A 24,479-nucleotide genomic window follows, 5' to 3' on the forward strand; every position below is an offset into this window, starting at 1 on the left:
AGGTGCAACATTAATACAGAAAATATTTAAATAACATTGCAGAAACCATATTGTTTGTGTGCGTGTGTGTGTGTGTGTGAGAGTGTATGTGATTTTGTGTGCGTGTGTGTGTGTGCGTGCGTGCGTGCTTGCGTGCGTGTGTGTCCATGTCTATGTTTCTGTATGTTGAGCACCTGTGGAAAACCACCACAACAGAGGGTTTACATTTAACATGAGGTGAATAAATACCAGACTGAACACAAACATTTGCTTTTTTTAAACCATGTGGCACTGGCTACGGATCATATGAAGGCCCTTCAAAACCCACATTCACTGCTGCCTCAACTTTGCCATAACAAAGAAAGAGTGAAATATATTATCTTCCATCAAAGCTGATTTTCCTACAGAGGTCAGCATCAAGACTACTGTTCCAGACAGTGTCAGTGTCTAATCGACTTATTCTAGAGTTATTCAACAGAACATGTTGAAGTGCCTCTCGGAGATCACGTGGTGGCAGTAGAGCTCAATAAACCCTTGCACACGACAGTTTTCTTTGGAGTCGTAATAAATACAACTGCTTTATAGCGTTGTTTAAAAGCCCTTCCTGACCTTCCTCTGAAGCCCTTATAGTCCACTCGAAAGCATAGTTGGGATTTCATTTATGAGTCCGTTTATAAGGTTTCACAACAACAAAAACTAACATTTTTCGCAAGGATTAATGAATCGAATCGTACTTGTAGGCCTACCATTTGAGTTTTGAGATGTCCGTGGCAGACGACATGAATACAGGCAGTCCCATTTTGGCAAAGTTGTATGAATATTGTTTCTGAATAGAAACAGCCGAAATCCTCTGCAGAGAGACCAAGCCATTTATTAAAAAGATTGTCTTGGTGGATTGTTTTTTGTGCCAGACACCCACAACAATATTTTGACACATAGGCCTACAAGTGTGTATTTTCAATGGAATGAAGTAGGGTGGGTTAAGTCAAGCAGTGAAGGGATGGCATATTAATATCTCTAGTAAAATAATGTCATGTATGTCTTTTGGTTTATTTTGACAAGGAAGGGGCTTATCAGTCATGAGACTAGAGTGCACCAAAGCATTCCCTACGTCTAATCAAAGGATGCCTCAGACATAGCATCAGCTTATTGCCAGTTTGTTTTATGATGTCTATCTTTAATGCTGACATCTTGGTATTGAACGGTTGAGAAGGAATACATTCCTACAGAGCACTTCACTTTCAAATCTTGATTTAAAACAACATGGTCTTTTGCTGCTATTTGTAAATGCCTTTCTTTTGAGCTATTGCTTGTAAACATGATGTATATTTTACATGTTGTTTGGTTATTGTAAATGTTTCGAATATCCTACTATGTCTGTGGTTATGGTTTGCAGCAAATACCATGACAAATTCCATGTAGGCCTACTTGTCACATTTAGGCAATAAAGCTAATTCCGATTCTGATTCTAATGCACCCCCTAACCAATTATTGGACGGCGTCGTGACCAAAGTCACCCACATTCTCCTCTCAACAGTGGACAACCATCCCACAGATGTTTTCAAACACGGGGTTAAATTCCTGACGTCCTGGGAGTCCAGCTGTGAGGGACCCGCCCCCCCCCCCCCATCCGAAGCTGCCGGCAGAGCGCGCCCGACTCCTACAGCCCGGGATCGACACATCAGCGAACCAATGAAAATCGTGCAAGTGTGAGTCACCCTCTCGGCTGTCCAATGGAAACGGCGGGGCGGTGCGGTTACACCGGAATCATCCTTGGTTGAATCTGGCCATCAAAGAGTAATCAGCGGTGCAAAAAAAGAAAAGAAAATGCTTATGATGCCACGCGCAGAACACGCGTCGTTTGAATGAAGTCTCGCAGGGAGATATCGTCGCCGTAGCCCGCGGGGGTAACAGAGCTTCGGCATGGGGCGCAGGACACCCGCCTACGGGCCTATGGAAGCTGTGGATGTTTACCGCACGGACCTCGCTGCTGCTCGCTGCTGCTGCTGCTGCTGCTAAACACCCCTGCACTCGGATCGCATCTTCTGGAGGGGGGCGGGAGGGAGGTGTTCAGTAGTGATGGGGGTGCTGGTGGTCATTCACTCGGCGCAGGAACACGGACTTTAAGCGGACGGTGCAATAACACGTGGTGCGAGAGAAAGTGGTGTTTTTGTTGGACCGTGGTAGGCGACACACACGCCGGACGCGGACCGCCTCTGATGAGGACGAGCCCCGGTGTAGGAGGGTCGTCCCCGTGATGAGGATGTAAGCACTGATCACAGACGTGGAGGGGGGTCTGTCGCCACACACAGGTGCATGACTTGGAAAGGAAAGCTGCGTTGGCACCAAAACACAAAAACCCCCGCACCTCTAGCAGCAACAACGCCACCACGATGGGCTTGCTCGTCGGGTCCGACCTTTTCCTCGGCGATCGCTCGTTAAAACCACTGTTTCCTCCAGGCACGACGAGTGAGAAACATGTTGGCAGACGCTACGACGAGTCTGCCACGTAAGGGACGGTAATGCGCCACGGTGGTGACTGATTGGTTGCGTAATGGTTTATTTTGTGTTGGTTTATTTTCTGTTCTCCGGTTGGATTCTAATGAGGCTCGGCGGTGTGGTGGCGAGGCCACACGGATCTGATGGGTCTGACGCTTCGTCTCCCCTGACCCCACCGCACGGATACCCCCGGGACCACCTGCGCATGTTCCAAGTGTTTTCTTTATTCCCACGACGTGGTTGCCACTCATGGGTACAGAGTTCTGCATCCTTTTTAATTGAATTAACTGCTGTTATGTGGGAGATCTAAGTTTTGGTTTTTGTAAAATGACCACCTAATTTCACTTAATAGAGGGCACATTGATCACCTCCATCTCCTAAATCCTTAATTTACGCAAAAATGTAAATTGAACTTGGAGAAACCCATCCATCCATTAGTGTATCTTCTAAACCCGACAGGGCCAGCTCAGTGGGAAAACAACACACAATCAGGGTTGCTTTAAGTACACTCGTTCAGTTAAGTTATATATATATTTTAAACTCCTATCAGACTCCCCCCCCCCCCCCCGGGTTTTTTTTGGGGGTTTTGTTGTTGTCGCGGGACCCTTCCATCATGTCCAGATCCAATAGTGTCAGCCCACCCGCGGTCGCCGCGCCTGGGATGAGGGGAGGGACCGAACACAGATCAGCTTGGGGCGAATCGGAGGCTGTTGCCAACGGATGCCCATACTCGGCCAGATCTCCGCGCAAAAAGCTCTCCCGGTCGAACAGCCGATGGAGGGAAGAGGATGATGCGCAGCGACAGCCCGGGCGAGCCTCGACCACAGTCAGCCGGGTCAGCTTCAGGTCCAGGGCAGCCTGGCAGGAACATGGGGAGGAGAGTAGTCGAAACAACAACCACCGCTCGTCCCAGAAGCGCGCGGATGCCGGGGAGTTGAGAAGTGCCAAGTCGGTGGAAGTGGGTTTGGAGAACCGACGGCCGAGGCTGAAGACCACGGAGGAGGAGGCGGAGGAGGAGGAGGCGGTCATGCCTGAAGTTCACTTCTCCTTGGTGGCGTGCTGTAGCGGCGTGATGCAGATTTTCAAATCCAAGAAGTTCCAGTCGGAGAAGTTGGAGAGGCTCTACCAGCGCTACTTCTTCCGACTCAACCAGAGCAGCCTGACCATGCTCATGGCCGTACTTGCGCTGGTGTTCGCCGTCATGCTAGGCTTCCACTGCGCCGCGGCCGGCGGCACGAACCCCACGTACGCAGCAGTGTTCTCCGTGGCCATCGTGCTCATCTTGGTGCTGGTGGTGGTTTGCAACCGGAACGGCTTCCATCAGGACCACATGTGGTTGGTGTGCTACGGGGTGATCGCGCTGGTGCTGGTGGTGCAGGTGATGGGGGTGCTGCTGATGCAGCCCCGCAGTGTCTGCGAGGGCGTGTGTGACGTGTCAGCACCCACATCACCTGCACACCTGCACCCGCGCGATCACCCCGTAGCACACCAACCACATGTGGTCCTGCTGGACGCCGTCCACGTGGCTGCTTCGTGGGCGCTGAGCGGCGTGGACAGCCTTCTTTGGAGACAGGTATGTGTTGGACTTTAAAAGCGTGTGGTTCTTGTGGTTGTCTTATGGGTATATGGCAGGGTCTTCTGTGATGTTAGTGGCAGGGTCTTCTGTGATGTTAGTGGCAGGGTCTTCTGTGATGTTAGTGGCAGGGTCTTCTGTGATGTTAGTGGTAGGGTCTTCTGTGATGTTAGTGGTAGGGTCTTCTGTGATGGCAGTGGCAGGGTCTTCTGTGATGGCAGTGGCAGGGTCTTCTGTGATGTTAGTGGCAATGCAAGAGGGGAGCCATGACCTCTGCTACAGCATGGCCTGAATGGTCTGATTCTGTCGTTATGGTACTGATGGTTTCGACTACTTCTCGCTGGGATTCCAGGCTGCTGTTTTGAGTGATTTGCCTACAAGCGTTAATTCTTGTCATATAAGACATCTGTTGAGGTTGAAGAGGAACTTTTTTTTATCCGTTTCTTGGCATGTCGTTTAAGATTGTGCTTTGATCACAATGATGGTTATGGGTACACCACTGGACTAATTGATCTGGCCTTGTAATTAGAGGCAACACACGGGACACATAATGGTCGGCTTTCATCTGGCTTTGACGTTGATGTGGACTTATCCCTGCATTATTTTTTATGCATAGATCAGAGGGACAGGCTAAATTAGTAAACAAAGTAAAAGTATAGTTATATCCGTCTGCCACACCACACCATTAAATACATTTCGTTATCCCCAAATCGTTTTTGGAAGAGAAAAACATAAACAAAATAGGCCTGGTTGTTTTAAGTAAAAACAAAAAATCGAAAACCGTTTGTTTTCTAATCACAGTCTTTATGAGCGCCTTTTCATCTTGGTCGCAGATATTTTTATTTATTTATGTTTATTGCATTAACATATCTATGATAGCTTCAGGACTCATGCACTGTGGCGTTTTGATTCAATCGCAAGCTCGACACATTTATAGTCATATTTGGGTGGTTGAAAAGAGATGCTGGTCAACCAAGGAAAGCTTAACGCTGATTATGGGTCTGCATATTGATCACCATTGGCTGAAGCCACCTCCTTCTAGGGGCTTATGGTCCTTAACTGTACTTTCTTTTTTTTAACCCCAACATAATCTAAGTTTTTCGTTCCTCTTTAGTATACCCAATATTATAGACACACACACTGTGACAAATTCAGGTTTCTTTCTTTCAGTCTCATTTCTATACTTCTTCTTTGTTTCCAGCTCTCTTCTTAATCTCTCTCGCTCTCTATCCTTTATTAATTTATTAGTGTATTCCCCTAAACATGTTACCAAACAACAGCAGCTAAAAGTATGAAACATGAGGCCAGTCAGTCTAAAATTAAGGCATAATGCAGCCCTTGTTTGGTCATTATTAGATTACTCAGCTGAGGAGTAAGTTACCCTAGTTCAGTGTTCTGTCATCTGTAAAGAATTATCCTCATCACATTCAAACCATATCATTTCAAATGGAATTTGTGTCCTTCTTTGATATTAAATAAAGTTGTCACCAGCAGCAAATTTTTAAAACGATTCTTCCATAATGTTTAGGTTTAGGGACTCTGCGTTTAACTGAATGAAGCCCTCTTCTCTCTCCTGTCGGCCTCCTGGTAGCTGTGTGGGAAAGCGCTCTGTGTTTATTACTCTTTCCATCATGTCACACTCGTTTGGTTGTTTTTAGCAGATCAGATTCACCCCCCCCCCCCATGTACATGTAGGTCAGATGTAGCCTCCGGAGTGCGCTGCGGTGTTTCCTTTAGCTCTAAAGATTATGCTTTGTTGCACAATTGCTCCCAGGCTTATGCTGAGATGTTCCCTGAAAAATTGTTTTCCGTTTTGTTTTGGAAAATCTTTTTTTCTTTTAGATTGACACCTTGAAAAAAAAAAGAAGGAAAACGATTTGTGAAACTGCAGCAGCACAGAAATCACATTCTCCCTAAGGAGATTTGATTCAGGAGGGCTGCGTGCTAATTGTTGAGCTAATAGACTATAGTGACCGGCTGTGACCACTCAACGTGTTGCACACCACCTTGTTTCTAAAACAGCGTCTCCCTCCCATTAGATCCTATTAATTCATCCTCGTCTGTAGCCGTCACAAGAGCGGTAGACTACACCTAAAACAGTACACTTTACACGTGTGTATGCATCATTAGATCCACTTGACACGTCCCATATCGGAAAAAGGGGAGGGTTCTGCCAAACTTAATACCACCCAAAGGCCTGGTTTGATGACTCAGATGCTGGTTCTCAGGCAGATCCGGTCCGTGGTCGTTCTACTTGGTCTTCACACCGGAGATATGTTAAAGTGCTAGTGAACCCACAATGTCCTTTGTTTGTTTTTTAAAGGCATCGGTACGTCTTCTATAATCGTGAACGTCGTGGTCCATGCCGTTTTACCGCTGTCGCTACATAAGACCATAATTTAGAGACAACGCGTGTAAAATCGAACGTTTCTGTCTGCCAACCACTGTGAATGTTCTACTCTGCTCTGAACTTGGGTCCCGGTCTGCGGTTATCGTTGAGAGGGGGTTAATCTTCTCAGACATGGTATAATGCCACCGTGTGCGGAGCACCTCGTATACAGCACTGCTCCTACTCAAAAAAATAAGTAATCTCAGAGTTGGCCTTAGCCATAATCACGGGGATGACGCACAACTTCCTAGAACTCTCAGCCCAAATTATTCCAGTTATTTATCTCAAAGTGTTCTTCTAATATCTAGGCATTCCCCTCTGGAATCAACACATCATAAATGGTATCTGATGACTTTACCACCCACTCTTCTGTCTCTTTGAGGTGGCCCTTGGCCCCCGACATGATGAAGCTGGAGCCGGCCCTCTACTCCTTTAGCCCCTCCTCCCCTAAGTCCCTTGTGGGGGGGGGATGTGTTTACGTCATCTGACCGACGGCGTTCCCTAAACTTGACCTTCGCTGGCTTCCATACTGGGGCTGATTTGAGAGAGTGTCTATAATAAACACAACCCAGCCGGCACATTTGTTAATTTCAGCCTCATTGTTTAATAATTGGGCCCTCGTAGGCCTTCAAGCTACACACACACACACACACACACACACACACACACACACACACACACACACACACACACACACACACACACACACACACACACACACACACACACACACACACACACACACACACACACACACACACACAGAGAGAGAGTACTTCCTCCCAGGACCCCCGCTGCCCCTTACCCTCGGAGTGGGAGTGGGTTAAGGGCTGACCGGTCCCACTTGTCCCAGACTGACCTCCACACTCCAGCCTCTCATAATTGCATTGCCCGGCACTGTAACATGCCGGCACACTGGGATCCCAAACAGACGGTGCCCCCTTTTCTCCCACTACCCTGGAAGCACCATTGCCATCGTACACCCCACACCCCCCCACCCTACTACCCCCCACCACCACCAGTCTGAGTCCTGAAACGACCTTTGGGGTTCTGTGGAGTGGGAGGTGTGCCAAAGGAGATGGGGTGTGCTGTGGGTGGATAGGTGGCGGGAGGGTGGTCACTGATTGGCGGGCATTTGAGCCAAGTTGCCTCTCACAAGCCGCCTGCTGACCCTAAGTGGGCGCACAAGATGGCCCAGTGAGCCGCCTGTAGCTTAGCAACAGATTCCCTTTATCTGGAACCCCTACCCCAGCGTCTCTCTGAGCACACCTGAGAGTGTGTGTGTGTGTGTGTGTGTGTGTGTGTGTGTGTGTGTGTGTGTGTGTGTGTGTGTGTGTGTGTGTGTGTGTGTGTGTGTGTGTGTGTGTGTGTGTGTGTGTGTGTGTGTGTGTGTGTGTGTGTGTGTTGCGGCTATACCAGCACACAGATGACTCAGTTTCTTTGTCTTTGCTATGTCTTTTTCTAAGCCTCCGCTTTTTTCGCGAACATGAAATACGATGGCACAGACGCAACCACCAACCTCTGACAAAGGGGGGTATTTGGAGGCAGTGGTGGCAGAAAATGCCTGATGTCTGAAGACGGCCATATGATGAGGTGGCAAGGCTGCATGCGTGAAGGAGACCCTCGCATTTAACATGGGCTCATGTGTTCTCCATCGCTGGATGCCAATCCTCTCTCTCTCTCTCTGTCTGTCTCTCTCCATGTGTGTCTGTCTCCGTCTGTGTCTGTCTGTCTCTCTGTCTGTCTGTGTCTCTCTCTCCGTCTGTGTGTGTGTGTGCGTGTCTCTGTCTTTCTCCTTCTCTGTGCTGATTGTTTGGAAGAAATGTGTGATTCCTTGAGATGGGGGGGGGGGGGGGGGGGGGGGGGGGGGGGGGGGGGAGATGGTGAACACCCTGAAATCACGGCTGTATGAGAATAAAGATGTTAGACTGGGTGTTTACACACCTTTTACGAAGATCCTGGCAGAATTATTATCAATTTCCAGATGCCTTCTGATGGGTATTTAGATGAGTGCATCGTCGTTTCTTTAATTATTATTAACATGTTCTTGGGTACCAATCTGAAGGCCAGGCCTGTAGGTGCCTGAGTTTTGCTTCTTATTTTATCCTGTTGTTCGATCCCCCGGCCCCCTCTCACATGCCCGACCCCCTGCGTCCTTCTCTCTCGCCTCGCTGAGCCTTGGAAAGGTTGTTCTTCGCACCCCCGCTTACAGATTTCCTCAGCTCCACAGTCGCCAATAAAGCTTCAGTGCTATGGGTTCAAAGCTTCGTTGCCTGTTCCACAGAAACCACTGTTCCCTTATAAAACGTGCACGACGACAGCAGACCAATGGAGGTTAAATACCAGTTAAGCTACTTAGTTTTTACCAACGGTTGTTTCTGTGTGGGATAGTTGCCGTGACAATGCCCTCTCCTATGCAAGGTTTCATTCTGTAGGTTTTTAGGTATGAAAGTAATTGATAGCTCCAGTTTAATTAAAGCCCTGGAATGTGTCTCAGAGAACATCACAGAGACGCCGATAGCCCTGAGTTTCCCGGGGAAGACATCATGAGAGCCTCTTATTGTACTAATGATGCACAGAGGGCTCCGAGCAGAACACGATGACTGAACACCAATCCTCGTCCTCTGAACTGTACATCTGCACTGTATCTGCTGCGATATCTCCCCCCAACATGCTCTTTCGAGCAGCTTTTTTGAGTGTGATGGAGGGAGGAATCAAGAAATCCACAAAGAATTGGAGTCCTTTTTATGTAGTGCCACCTGTCACATGAAACATGCGTTGGAAAATGCCGTTTCGTGTCAGAAATGCTGCTCGTGTTTAGGAGTATTGAGAAGACCCCGTTGCGTGGGCACTATAATCTTTATGTAATTTGTAGAGTTGCTTTTAAAGGGGTGATATTATGCCGCCAGGTGTGAGTGTGACTAGCCATTACGAGCCATTTGAAAATCTGCCCTTTCCTGTGTTTTAGTGACAAGTTGGGGCGGTGTCAACCTAGATGCATAATGGATAGATCAGACTACCAGCCTGTAGCAAATGTTGCTTATCTATACATAAATCTTAGTGAACACGCCCACTTGCGATGTCATAAGGCAGATTTTCAAAATGAATTGTAACGGCTAATCACACTCACAACTGGTGGTATAATATGTCACCTTTTAGAAATCAAGATCAGACAACCAGCCTAACCAGTAGCCTGGCTCCGCCCGCCTAAGTACTTCCTCTCCATTTTCATTTCCCTTCAGTACTACGTCTGGGTCTGCGGTATGTTCTTGGGTTTTCTCCGTCCAAATTTTCTGCGTCCAATCAGCGAACAGAGGGAGTGGCTGAGATCAATGACGTTAAAGTCAGCTCTCGTTGACGGACCTCTTCCCACACGGTGTTTGGTTTGCTTACAGCCTGCGCGCAACGTGATTCCCGGCCAAACGTTAGCGATTGGTTACGGCAGATCAAGAGTGGCACTGGGCCACTCTGAGTGGGTCCAGACTCTCTGTGCAAATGAAATGAAGTACGAGAGTCTGGTAGGACCAGGCCACCTAACCAGTGTACTGTAGCAAATGCTGCTTATCTATCCATCATACATCTAAGTGGACACTCCCACTTGTGATGTCACTAAAACACAGGAAAAGGCAGATTTTCAAACAGCATGTGATGGCTGACCACACTCACACCTGGTGACACAATATTTCCCCTTTTAATACTGGTGTGCTCTGCAACACTTGGGCCCGCTCAGATTCCCTGGCATAATCGAGGCCATCTGACTCTGTGCTGGTGGAGATGGAGAGGGCCTCCTGGAGGTTGAAACGAGGTTCTGCCAACACAAGGCTGTGAGCATGTTGTTGGTGCTGCTGATAGTCGCGTTTGATTCGACATCCACGCTGTTCTGCTCAATGCTCCAACGGAACCAAAATCCGTTCTAGGCGGGGATTCAGACTTTGAGGAAGTATAAGCTACACAAAAGCATCCTATAAATATATTTGTAACTGACTTTGAATTTGACTGAATTTGACTGAATTTGACTTCTTTTTTTTATCAATTTCCTGACCAGATATTAAGTAGTTGTGTTGTGGGGAAATCCCTGGTGGTCCCCTTACTTTAAATACAAGGGTAGGCAATGGGATCCCGTTCCCCCCCCAAACTTTCCAAAACACAAAGGACATCTGTCACAGTGACTCATTCACGGCCGTTGTTTTTTTGTTTTTCCTTTTAGGATAATAAATATGACCTCAGCTTGTTCAGACTCTGAATACAAGTGTTGTGTTTATGATTGCTCTTTGGAACAACAATGTCTCTCTCGCTCGCTCGCTCTCCCTCTCTCAGATCAATGGATCATTCATTTTAATGCATTTGTTGTCTGGGAATTTCCATGATACCTCAGCAATGTAGTTAATCAGGGCTTTTGTTGTTGTTGTTGTCGTTGCAATTTCTGCTGTTCTGACACAAATGAGTCCCACTGCTTGTACTCTGAGAACAAGGTTCTCGATATAGAGACGGGAGATGCAGTTTGTGTGTATACATTTCTTTCTTTCTTTCTTTCTTTCTTTCTTTCTTTCTTTCTTTCTTTCTTTTTCTCTCCCCCCTTCCTTTTGACCTTTCCAGTCCTCCCGTTGGCCCGGGCAACGCATCATACATGGGTACGTTGAAGTGCAGTTGACATAATCTCCGCCATTGTTTAACCGTTGTTAGTCTTTGGAAAAGGAGGATCCGCAACAGATTGAAGGGGACGACAAGGACGTTTCAGCCGGTAGAGGTGAAGAGGGAAGACCACCTGATGGGGAGCTGTGGAGGGAAGACGGTGAACCGGATCAGAGGAGGGGCGGGAGGGGAAAACAGATAAATGAGTGATTAGTGATTGGGTAAGGGAAGGAGGAAAATGTGGCTGCAGCAGAGTGGGAAAGGTAATGGGGACACTCGCAAGCAGACGCCCATATGCTGGGCCCAAATCAACAGCGATATATGGAGCTTTATACATGCATGAGGATTTGGATAAAACTGATGATTGGTATAACAATTTTGATAAAAGTATGTGTTCGGCTTATCTGCATAAAGGGGCCCATTGACAATTTGCCTACAACTACAAATGTAAGCTACGTATTCTACACCTGATGCACACATACATCTGAGTATTGTGATATGCAGAATAAAACCTACTATGCAATGAAAAACAAATATGAACATGTTATTATGGGCCACAATGTGGCCAGCCCTCTTTCGTTTGGTCGCACTGCATTGATTTGAAGAGCGCTGTTGTAAAATCCTTCAACCCTAAAATTGGAATGAGTGGCAACAACAACAGAGGAATGTAGTGGCCCCCACGGTGGGGGGGGGGGGGAGGTCGGCACCCAGGTGATCTGTGTTCCAGCAGTCCTACTACGTTATAGCAGACATTCTGGGGGGAGACCGCACAGAGCCCGGGCACGGAATCCAACAACTGTAAGGGGCGGAGTCACGCCTCCTTTCATGTTTCGTTATGGAGATACTCTCCTGGAAAAAGCTCATTCAGGGGGATTTTAAGTGTATTTCTACAGTTGTCGTTCTACATGGTATTGATTTGAAACCTTCAGAGACGGTTACTTTTAGTTTACTACCGCTGGCCGAGTTTGTGTTTACCAATTATGCACTTACAGCTTCCCGCTTCATGATTGGTCGAAACAAATATGAAGCGAGAGAAAGTGAAACGCTTAGTTATCTCACATTTGATGTCATCTGCCATCCGACTTTAGATATGAATCTAGAGTATGTGATTTGTGATGCGAGCACCCAGGTGACACCCAAGCCTCTTGACATTGTACCAGAATTTCAAACATCACTCTACCTCGCTCTGGTTCTTCTGCTCAGTCTCACTTCCCCATCATGCTCTCTCGCTGTCTCTCTGTCTTTCTCTCACTCTTTCTCTCTCTCTGCCAGAGACAAAACATTATCTTTTATGAGGTGCAAGGCAAATGAATCATCCTGCAGTGCCGTGTTATAATCAAATTCATTTCCAGGCAGATTAGATTGGGCTGTGAGTCCTATGCCGTGTGCTCAACAGGTACACAAGCTTTGGAGAAGAGCTTTCTTCAGATTCATATTCTCACTGAAACAGTTCGTTGTTGTGGTTTTCCCATTGTTGTCAAGAATTATAAACAACTAATGCTCTTTGTGCCTTAATCGCATGCACTCATGCTCAGACACACACTCGGACACTTCTGATGAAGTATATCAACAAAAAGCTCAACTGGAGGTAGTGGTCACCATTGTTGGAGTGTGGCCTGTATGTGGCAGTCGTCATTATTGAACCAAGTATCACGTGATGAGCTTCCTTGACAGATTTATTTATTTTTAAATGTAGAGATGCCAAGAAAATGCCAAGGCGTAATACATTGCATAGTTGTAGAAGGAGAAGCATATCCAAAAGCTGATTCTTTGGAAGAATATCATTCTCTCCAACCTCGGTGATTAATTATTAATGCTCTTTTGATACATATTGCCTTGAACTCTCTCCCCTCACTGACTTGCTGTCTCCTACACAAATCCATTTTTATCCTATTTATCTAATAAATTTATCTTTTCCATATCACACACCCCTTATGGAAACAGTACTTTTTCCCCCCCTGCTTTGTATACCGCGTTCTAGAGATTCAATGCACAGTGTAGTGTTTGCTACGAACGCACGGCAAAGTGGTCTGTCTTATCGATCACATTCATGCATTCATAATGGTTGGCTGACCGCAGTACAGCCTCAACCCGACCGTTGATGTATTTATTTTTGGATAAAAAAAACCCATGGTGCAACCATAACCGGGGAGGCTCAGTTTCTAGCCCGGAACGGTTGACTTCCTGTTAATTTAATTACTCCGGTACAGGATCCAAACCAGTTGTCAAACCTAATCTTATTTTGGTTTCCATGACAATGAAAACAAATGACTCGTTAACGCCGAGACATTCTAGTCAAAAATGAAAAATAGAGTCCGTCAAAATCACGAAGATCTCCATGGGTTTGTATTGCTAGGTGTCAACGGAAAGCAAACAGTGGGCTAAGCAGTTGGCGCTGCAGTGTAATAAACCTATTGACGACGGTTAAGGTGTTCTGGTACGACCGAATGACCACTGGGCTTCCTGTCTGGCCCCTCGTTATTGGGCCTCTGATTGGGCCTCCTCAGGGCTGTTGTATTGCAAGCCGTTGACAGCTCCCTGTCCTTTATATCCTCCAGATGAAGACCAGCGGGCATGTCCCTGTAGTACACACACACACACACACACACACACACACACACACACACACACACACACACACACACACACACACACACACACACACACACACACACACACACACACACACACACACACACACACCCCGTTCAAGAAGCAGTTTCCCATTAAGGCAGTGATTCCCATGTGAAGGACAGTGTGTGTGTGTGTGCTCATGCCCGCTGCACACAAACGTATACATGGAGAGCCTTTCTTCTCGTCTCCAGCAGGCTGGGAACGATGCGTGACACAGAAGTGGAAGACTGTCAACAGTGGCACGAGGAAAGGGAAAGGGAGGCCGAGGTAATTTGTACATGAAGGCTATGCAAAACGTCAATTTCTCAGTGGGTCCTCTACGTCAACTTTAGTCGATGATGCTGAAGGCCGGAGTTCAGCAGCCAAAGCTTGCTTGCACAATAAGAAACGATCATCACGGCCTTCCTTCGGCCTCCAAAACCTCGTGGGTGAAGCTAACCGGGGAGGTCATGCTATCTGGTGTGCAGTGTGCTGTCCCTCTTGGGTTGCACACATAGGCAGGGTGTAAAACCTGCTTATCCTGTACCATAGAGCAGGAAGAGCGCTGGTCATGGAGATGAATGGATGGAGGCAATAAGTGCACCCTTGTTTGGGCCTTTTTTAGTGAAAGCAGAACCGAGGTGGCTCATGGTTGACGCCTCACTGCCAATTTCCTCAAGCTAGTTCCTGAGTGTTGCTCCATTTAGATTTTTTGGAGAATGACTTCCTCGCGCCGTCGTCACGCGATGTTATCGTTTACCTGGCCAAAATAGACTGTTATTTTTTCGCGGCCATTGTTGCCGTTTATCGGTTGTCCTTCTCGCCCAAACATCCGTGAAACATGAAACTTGACAAGCATGAGTAACGGTAACCTGCCAAAGGTGACATCGTTTTTTTCCTCCTATTCCGAAGGGACATTTGTCTGGCTAAAGTCAGACACGTCAATGCATAGTTTTCCTTTTTTTTTTATACAGAGCAATGGAAGTCTGTGCCGCATGTCCCATGTTGATCAAATTAAAGGTTTTATTGAATTAACTCCATAGAACCGAGAACAGTCTGTACCCGGTACGCCCTGTAGCCTCCCATACTGATGACGCCTTCACATGCGTACGTTCTTGTTAGTCGAGCCACTTGCTCCTATTTCTCGTACAGTTCGTACGAACTTAGGGTTGAAGGCGCGTTCCCTTTATGAACGATACTCTGAACAACACCTTGGCCTGCAGGCCACTTCTCAACCTCTCACAGAAACTGACTTCGATCCAGTGTCAAATGATTGACCTTTTATACCTCTTAGCCGGACAAAGGCTTTGAATTTGGATGCTGTATTTCAGTAGCTGTGTAAAAATACACCCCGGCCGCCAAGTAATGTACTTTTGACGTAATTTACTGGGAATCTGGGACATGATGTATTGTTTTAGTCTCTCTCTCGCGCTCCATCTCTCTCTCTTCTGTGTGCGTGCATCCATCCAACATCCATTTTGATAAGATGTCTTCCCTTCCCCTCACGCACGTTGGGATCATTGTTCCTCGCTCTATCTGAGTAAGCCTATTCTGGCTTACTCCATAATCAATTGAACATGAGGGAAAAACAAACTAGCGAGTGTCCTGTGGTAGTCTCTCTCTCTCTCTCTCTCTCTCACGGCCTCTCGCTCTGTCGCTATCTGCGTCTCTGTTCCCGTCATCCTCTTATAGACGGGGATGGAAATGGACACAAGAGCCCAGGTTGAATCTCATGAATAGGAGAGGCCATCCTCTACCATCTGGTGCTCCCTCTGGCCCGGCATGCATTAAATACACAACCTGCCGTGTGTTAGTGTGTGTGTGTGCGTGTGGCGGTCATGCCACTACCTGTGTGTGTGTGTGTGTGTGTGTGTGTGTGTGTGTGTGCTCTGTAGCTGCACACACAGCACCGCTGGAGGTAGGCCGGGTCTTTAGTTGTTATGTCGTACCCCAGTGCATCATTTAGAGTAAAGGAACTCAAACAATAACAAGAAAAATGGACAATATCCGTTTTACTCATTGTTGAATTCAGACTGCGTGCAGGACAAGGCCAGTGCAGTTAAACCCTTTTCTAAAGTAACATGAATGAAATGACCCGCAATGTTTGTCTGTCAGCTCACAAGCATTGTCTGTCTAGGAAATGGCAAATTGACACTTGCCTTCGGTTCCAAAGACCCCGAAGGAAGGTATTGCAATTGCCCATACATAGGAGTGTTCACTTCCTCAGTCCTGTTGGGAACAAGTGGATCATGTTTTGTGGTTAGTGAGGTCCCCCCCTCACTGTAAAGCGCTTTGGGTAGAAGCGCCATATAAATGTAAGAAATTATTGTTATTATTATCACGTTGCCCTTGTCCTTAATGTGAACCCAAAGCACTCCAGTTTTTCTTGTTGTTGTTGCATCGTTAATGCAGTCGTTAATCAACCGCAGTCTGCGCAGCAAGGACCTTCCACCGCAGCAAACCCCCAAAAAAGGGTCTCATCGCGAGCGTTCTCGCAGGGTGCATTTTTCCTGGGTGACACATCGCCGTGGCTCAGACGCTCGTCACTTGGCAGACCTCTGTAGGAGCACAGGGCCGGCCTGATTGTGCAACACACTCACTTACTTAAGAGGTACATGATGCCGCAGAGGAACTCGCAGGCGGCCATTGTCGAGGTGGCATGGAGAGTCCATTATGCACCATTATGCTCATTGTGGCAGAGGAGTTGCATTATCATGAGTGATGATGGTCTATTATGCAGGGAGGGGTGGGAAAGCTCTGTCTTCAGTGCACAAAGCGACTGTTTTCTCGTTTTTTTGCCGAGCGTTTTGTTATGGCTGTGGCTGGTGGTCCATTCATTCACGGTTATGAAGTGGTGTGGAAACGGCTGCATGAACACACGCCGCCACTCGTGTAGAGTTTATGCTGCCATATCGTTTTGATAGGTGGTTTACTCTTGTTTTGAGACGGTTTGCGCAAAGAACACTCTCTTGTCCGTACTGTAACCACCGTCTTCGTTCACTTCTGGCTGTCGGGTTGCTGCGCGTCTCTGTCCTTGAAAGCCAAGTATGTGCCCAACATCTGCTTGTCCTCTCTTTTAAATTTAGCCAGGAGCGAGTTAAAACCGTCCCCGAAAATTACAGATGCGCCGGAGAGCCACAGTGGGATCATGGGATGCCTCCCAGCCACGCTCTCTGCTCGATGTTTGAGCCTATGAGGCGGAGGTCCCGAGCTCTGACAAGTCTGGCAATTCGCGAGACCTCAAAGTCAGCTTTATTCCCAAATATCTGCAAGACAGAGAAAAATTGAAATTACGTTTGCCTCTATCCCACGGTGCAATATAGAATTGGTAAAACGGATATAATTTGGCCCAATGAATAAAATAAGTAATATTTAGAGTAATACAATTCCAAAATAGTGAGAAATAATTCTGAATAGAAAAAGGGTAGGCAAGACAAAACGTTAAAACAAAACGGTTTGTGTACAATAAAGGTTAAAAAAAATTGGAGCGCTTCTCGCGGCGACTCACCGGCCGTCTCTAGTGGGATGACTGCTCCCTCTTAGAGGTGCTCCCATCTAGAGCCCACTCAGCCGGAGCGAGGTACGTTTTCTTCCTACGGCTGCCGGTCCCCGTGGTCCAGCGTCACAGCGGCCCCTCGAGTCCTGACCGGCTTGCCCCCGGCTTGTCACGGAGCCGTCTTGTTCTCTCGGTGTGCCCGCGACCAGGCCGGCTACTTCCCCTGCTCCTCCTGGTATGTTGATTAGGTATCGTGTCGGGAGTGGACGTGACATCAGGCCCGGTCTGCCCACCGTGCAAGCCGCCGGCCCTCCTATGAGAACCAAGGCTGGAGGAAGGTCCATACGAAGCAATTATGGGAAGAACCAAACGTTGGCCCTGTTTAACAGGCCTGCCAAGTTTTTAACCTCCCGTCGAGCTATGTTGTTCCTCCAGCAGTGTGGTCTTATTTTTAATTTGGTCGTAAAGAACAAATCATTACGCCTTGTTAATAGCATATGTATAAAATATTCCGAGCAACATGTAAATGAGTGGAAACAAACAGTGCAGAGGGCCATGGAGATTTTCTGTCTTGATATGTTCAGCATGTTTATGGGTTCCCCCCCCCCCCCGCGCCCCGGCCAAGTTTCCACCTCGTCGGCAGCAGGGGCATAAGCGCCGGCCAGCCGGCCCTTTGTAAATGTGGCCGTGCATAAAAGAGAACACTTTTCTGTCTGCTTTGCAACAGCTTCGAATAACGCAAAGACTCGTTACGTTACAACCCGAGCGACTGAACTAAACAAACTGCCTTCGTTGGTTTGGCAGAGCTGCACGGCGCACACTATCGAAGTCCCACCAGACGTCGACCTCCACAATAAAACATTGCCCTGTGGGCAGCCTTCCTTGTTAGCCTAGGTCAATGTCAACAGAATCACAAGGCCGCTGTAAAGGGTTGGGGTAGGGGTGGTTAGTGGGGAGGGCTGGGGGTTAGAACAATGCGACCCAGTGTCCGTGCCCTGGTGCGATCCACACACACCACGCACTCATCCACCAGGCGGCCGTCATAAGGTGCAGCGCATGCACCATAGGGGAGAGAGCCGTCGGGCAACGACGTCCCTCTGGAAATAGCACCGCACTCCTCCAGCCTCCAAACCCCCCTCTCTCTCTCTCTCTCTCGCTCTGTCTCTCTCTCTCCCTCTGCCCGCCCCCTCAGCAGACAGAACACGCGGTTGCCATGAAAACGCCAATGCCGTGGGATCCGGTCGCCATGGCGTCGGGTGTTGCGCGTCCAAAGCCTCCCCCTCCCCTCGTGGGGACCTTCCTGACCCTGTTAGGCCTCCCCCCCCCCCCACCTGCCCTAAATTGGCTCTGGTTGTCGTTTCCAATGGTTTGGGCGGAAGTCGGTTGTAATCGAGGATGAGCCATCCACGGACGGCGTTGCACAATGCACACTGGAGGTAAACCGTAGTAGCACTCTCTTTTTTCCACCCGCTCTTCCCAACCTGTAGATTATGATACGCCCACTGATGTTGGCGCGGTTAGCACTTCAGCTCAAGGAAAACCTGCTTATTTTTGGTTCCAGCCGGAAACCAACTATCCCGGTCCGAAACCAATTTATTTAATTACTTAACGGTTCAAAACTAGCATCCCCAAACCGGAACATAACCTGTTCCATGTTAGTTGAAAAGCGCTGTGTGTGAATGTGTGTCAGTCCGTTATTGTTTCTTGAAGCCTATGAGCCCAAAGCCTAGCCCTAACCCCTGATATGGACTTAACCAAAGCTGTATAATAAAGGCTAATTCATAGCTAGCTTGGCAGGAGGTCTCAAAGTGAGTCAAAGTGAAGCTCTTCCTGTGCAAACCAGTTTCTCAGTCCTACATGTTTAAAACAGAATTTCTGACTGTACTCTCATCATGACACTGTGAACTCTGTATGATTCACCGCTAATATTAATGGAACGGACAGAGAATTCCTTGGAATGTTTTGTTTCGGTCAGGCAAAAGATTTGGTCCTTTGTGTCCTTTGCTTCCAACTAATAACAACAACGTTTGGCTCGGAGCAGGCAAATCGACTAGGTAGAGACGACGTTGGCCTAGTCCATCAAGCATTTTTATACAAGCTGGACTGCTAACGGTCAACCCAACAGGCCGGGGTGACCCAATAGCCCCCTTGCTAGTATCCAATCTCTTCTGGCACGGTGCTCTGCATAACACACCCAGATCTGTGCGTCCTCCATCCAATGAGACGAGGAGAACATCATCTCCTCTGTTGGCTCTGGGACTGCCATCAGGAGCTCCCGCTCTCCTCAGACCAGGACGGGGCGGGCTGTGCCTAGGCTTCAAGTGGGCATGATGGTGGTGGTTGAACCCACAACTCTGGCTGTATCTAGATAGCTCGCCACTACGCTTTTAGCCAAGTACTGCGTTGGGGATGGGAACGGGGCCTCTGGGATCTGTGGTTCATCTTTGGGTCCCGCTGGAAGTTGTATGGGGTCGTGTTTCCGGAGCATCGTAGTAAACCCACACCGTGTGGCGGGAGCAGGGGGGGGTGAGGTCGGACTCAGTGCATTACTGTTTATCCCCTGGCCGGTCGGGGAGTTGTATGCCCGTAATGTCAACGGCTTGCATGTTTCGCTCTTTTCAGTGCTCTCTCTCTCTCTCTCTCTCTCTCTCTCTCTCTCTCTCTCTCTCTCTCTCTCTCTCTCTCTCTCTCTCTCTCTCTCTCTCTCTCTCTCTCTCTCTCTCTCTCTCTCTCTCTCTCTCTCTCTCTCTCTCTCTCTCTCTCTCTCCCCCCTTGTTTCCTTTCTCTCTCCTTGTTTCCTTTCTCTGTCTCTAACCCTGCCACTTGAGTTAAACCCCCCACCTCATCCCAGTTGAGTTCCCCCCCCAAAAACAGCAACAATCACACCAGTCCTTTTCCTTTGGCATGGGATTGTTGTCTTGGATCATTTGATAGTTTTTTTTAAACTATTTTGATGTAGAAATCTATGACCGTCCGATTATTGTTTTCAATATGCTCAAGTAAACCTTTACTACTGACTTGGAGTATAGAATCACTAGGCAGAATATTTTGCGGGTTCCCCTGGTCCAAATCAATTGCCGATGGTTATTTTCTTCCAAATGTGAGATAAAAATTAAAACGGGGTAAGCTGCGGCTGTTATTCCCGCAGTAAGGTTGTAAGGAGGGTGTAAATAATTCGGCATCTCACTTTTTGCATTTGATATGATTATTGGCAATTCGAATCAAGATTGATTCTCTATTCAAATTTATTCCCGATTTTATAATAGATTTTCGATTCAGAACATGGGGGTGTTAGTTTCCGGAACTACTCCACTCTGCTGTGTGCTTAGGAAAGGGCGGCATGTTAAATGATGGCAGGACAGCAGTGTGAAATGTGTGTACGATTATGTCGAATCTATATTGGAAAAAGTGATGAACTATCTACTAATTTGAATGATGTAAACACACAAAGCAAAATACCTAAGGCAAAGGAAAGAAAAAATAGCTGTAAAAATAATGAAGTGTGATTCTTACAACATATTGCAGGCTATGATTGTACCGGGTTGGCCAACATTCCCTCTCGTTTCATCCCCATCAGGACTAGGAGTCTGACTAATACTGACCAATACTTATTAACAGTTATTGGTGAATCATAGGTTCACCCAAAACAAGGAGTCCCATTGTTCTATTGTTAGCAATGATTTAGTTTGAACCACGGACTGTATATATTGTACTGATTCTATTAATAAACATTAGTCTGTGAACAGATTCCATGCGTCCATGAAACCTCAATGTAGTTCACGTACAAATGATCAATCAACGAAATATCTATATTGAGTCAGAAAGCCAGATTGCTGGTCAGTCTACAAACGCTGGAATATAAGTTTTACGCAACATCCAAACCTCATCCTCAACTTTTCCACGTGTTCCTTCTCCAAACCTCCTGAGCTACTGGCAGTAGCTCAGGAGGTGGAGTCGGGTTTGCTGGTAACCGCAAGGTTGCTAGTTCGATCCCCGGCTCCTCCTAGCTCCTAGAGTGTCGAGGTGTCCCAGAGCAAGGCACCTGACCCTAACTGCTCTCGACGAGCTGGCTGTCGCCTTGCATGGTTTACTCCGCCGTCGGTTTGTGAATGTGTGCATGAATGGGTGAAGGTCAGGCAATATTCTGAAGCGCTTTGGATAAAAGCCTGATAAAAATGCAGTCAATTTTTGGGATATTTTGTTTATATTATTTTGGGCGTATCCTTTATCTTCGTCTGCTCCATCCTCACCGACGTTAGCATTCCGGATGATTCTCTCTGCCGCGCCCGTGTCCGGCGTCCTCTGACGCAACCGAGTGTAACCCCCCCCCGTCCTTTGCATCTCTGAGGGTCCGCCGTTCACTCCTCCGCCATGTTTGTCTGGTCTGCGTCGTTCCCATAAACGTACACCTCATCAAATTTGTACGGCGGTATCGTATCTGTCTGTACTTATATTTAGCTTCGGAGGGATGAATAATGTATCAGTGACTCACGCGGGTCTGCGGTAGCGAGCCCTCTGACCGGTACTGCTGCTGCAGAACACTGTGCGCTCTACGGTGTGTTGTGAGGACGGACTAATGCGCTAACTTGTTGCTGTTGAGCTTAATGCGAGAGAGATCGTGTCCGACCTCTGGGTCGCTGCTCCCTGGGACTCGAGGCTTCTCAGGAGTTGCTTAGCGCTACAGAGCAACCTGCTGGATCCTGTGATTCAATTAGCGGGCCCTACCAGCAGCTGCCTTCCACCTGGGGAGGACACGTGCACACACGTACACACGTACACACGTACACTCACGTACACTCACGTACACACACACACACACACACACACACACACACAGAGACACACACACACACACACACACACACACACACACACACACACACACACACACACACACACACACACACACACAGAGAGACAGAGACACACACAGAGACAGAGACACACACAGAGACAGAGACACACACAGAGACACACACAGAGACACACACACACACTCAGAGACACACACACACATACACACAGAGACACACACACAGAGACAGAGACACACACACAGACACACAACACAGAGACAGACACACACACAGACACACAACACAGAGACAGACACACACACAGACACACAACACACAACACAGAGACACAACACACAACACAGCCAAACACACACACAGAGACACACACAGCCAAACACACAACACAGCCAAACACACACACACACACACACACACACACACACACACACACACACACACACACACACACACACACACACACACACACACACACACACACACACACACACACACACACACACACACACACACAACGCACGCAGACACACACACTTAACGCACGCAGACACACGCGTGCAAGATTGCTCCTCGCGGCACTAGAGGCTCCAGTATGGGCGGTGTGGCTTAATGCCTCTAATGGTTTCACGCTTATTATATAATTACCCCTCAATGAGGAAGAAGACAAATTGCCCACTGCTGTGTGCTGTACATAAGCAGGATTGTTATTAAAGGCTGCACAACATGTTGAGACACACGGTAACGCTCTTTGGGGATGCACTGATGGTTTCTATTTATGTTCTCTTCCTTTTATAGAGATCGATGTTAAATAATCATTTCAGGGTTTTGTTGTTGTTATTGGGCAAAAAGTAGCCCTTTTGCTAGCAAGATGTGATGCTCCCCCCATCCCCCGCACATCCCTTCCTCTTCTCCCTGATCCATCTGCATCCAGAACGTTACCAAACGCTCGCGGTCAACGAGGCCCTTCCGGACATGGAGTGCCGCAGCCGTCCTTTGTTTGACAAATGTCACCATCATCTAATGGCCTAGAAACACAAATGTGTGTTTTGTATTTCACAAATAGTTTGACAGCGTGTGTGGTGTAGTCTCTGTTCTAGGACAAACGGGGAGCTCGATCATAATCGTCACTGTGAAATGATACGTTTGTTTCTGAGAAAATAGTTTAAACCGACTTTTTAAAATGTTTATATCTATGGATATCTGATAATTAAATAATTTATATATTTTTTGAATGTATTGTGTATCTATATATTTTTTTATCTTGGCTAGTTTTAACGCGTAAGTGTTAACGCCTTTCCAAATAAAAATTATTATTTACAATAATAAACTTCTTTCATATTGAATAAAAGGATCTCCTGTTAGACCCAACTGCTATTATTTTCAATCTTTTTAAACAAAACCGACCGGTTTTGTTTTGCTTTTGTCTTGTTTACAGTAAACATGTTTGAGCCACAAGGATCAAATGCACTAGGCCCACTGAGCTCATGAAAGGCAGCTAACAAAAGATTTCATGTTTGGCAATGACTTGGTCAACACTCCCCGAGCCTCGCTGCTGAAATATGTTTGGCTAGTGATTAAGGTCTTTTGGTTACTGATTGAGTCTTTTGGCTAGTGATTATGTCTTTTGGCCATGGATTGTGGTCCTTTGGCTACTGATTGAGTCTTGGCTAGGGATTAAGTCTTTTGGCTAGTGGGTGCTCTATGGCTACCCACTACTCACCTGACTAAACGACGTTCGAAGGTCTGTGGGTTGGCTTCCCAACAGTGGGAGTGGCTCGCTAGTGCATTACTAGCAGGGACGCTAAATAAGCGGGCTACTGAGCAGGGCCAACAGACCGTCTGTCTGGCCGGGGGCCCACTGCTCGCTATCAACACTGTTACATAAATCCAGAGGCCAGCTGAGCCTCCCAGGACCGTCTGTCTCTGTAGCGCTGCGGAGCGTGCTCAGCCTTACACACACACACACACACACACACACACACACACACACACACACACACACACACACACACACACACACACACACACACACACACACTCTCCATATTAGCCGGACCATTTTAAAATTACCCTCTTACATGTTGCATGCAAGCAGTGACAGTTTTCAAATCTGTTGGCCTTTCTTTAGTTTTGCTACACACATGGATTGAACACGTGTGCACACTCCCCCCTTTCGTAGAGGTGCCTCCAGGGTCGAAGGCCATTGAGCCTTGGAGATTGGTCGGAGGCCCCTGTCATATTGGTGCCGTGAGAGGCTACTTATCACACTGCAATGCACTCTCCCAGCCACTCTGAATCGCTCAGTTTTGAGTCCAGATGATGTTCTGTTATCCTCCTCTTGCCTTCTTTGGTTTGGTGAACTTGCATCACGGCCGGCGCTGTGATTTCATCGAGGCGAGAATGGGCCACCATAACGTTGACATCATCGCCGTCACCTTAGGACCGCGGCCGGTGTGCACTTGTCCCCGGCCGTGGATCATG

At 47.5% G+C, this 24,479-nt stretch overlaps 1 protein-coding gene across 1 annotated transcript in view; it reads left to right on the plus strand.

Moving 5' to 3' along the window:
• The first annotated feature begins 1,727 nt into the window (after positions 1 to 1,727).
• The window catches only part of LOC132448311 (adenylate cyclase type 5-like), a 35,633-nt gene continuing 12,881 nt past the window's right edge, over positions 1,728 to 24,479 (plus strand). Inside the window, exon 1 of the mRNA XM_060039475.1 lies at positions 1,728 to 4,051. Within this exon, the coding sequence (XP_059895458.1) occupies positions 3,092 to 4,051 (960 nt within the window). The 5' untranslated portion in view covers positions 1,728 to 3,091. The remainder of the gene's footprint in view (positions 4,052 to 24,479) is intronic.

Source organism: Gadus macrocephalus, chromosome 20, assembly GCF_031168955.1.
Source record: "Gadus macrocephalus chromosome 20, ASM3116895v1".
In the NCBI taxonomy this organism is placed as follows: domain Eukaryota; kingdom Metazoa; phylum Chordata; class Actinopteri; order Gadiformes; family Gadidae; genus Gadus; species Gadus macrocephalus.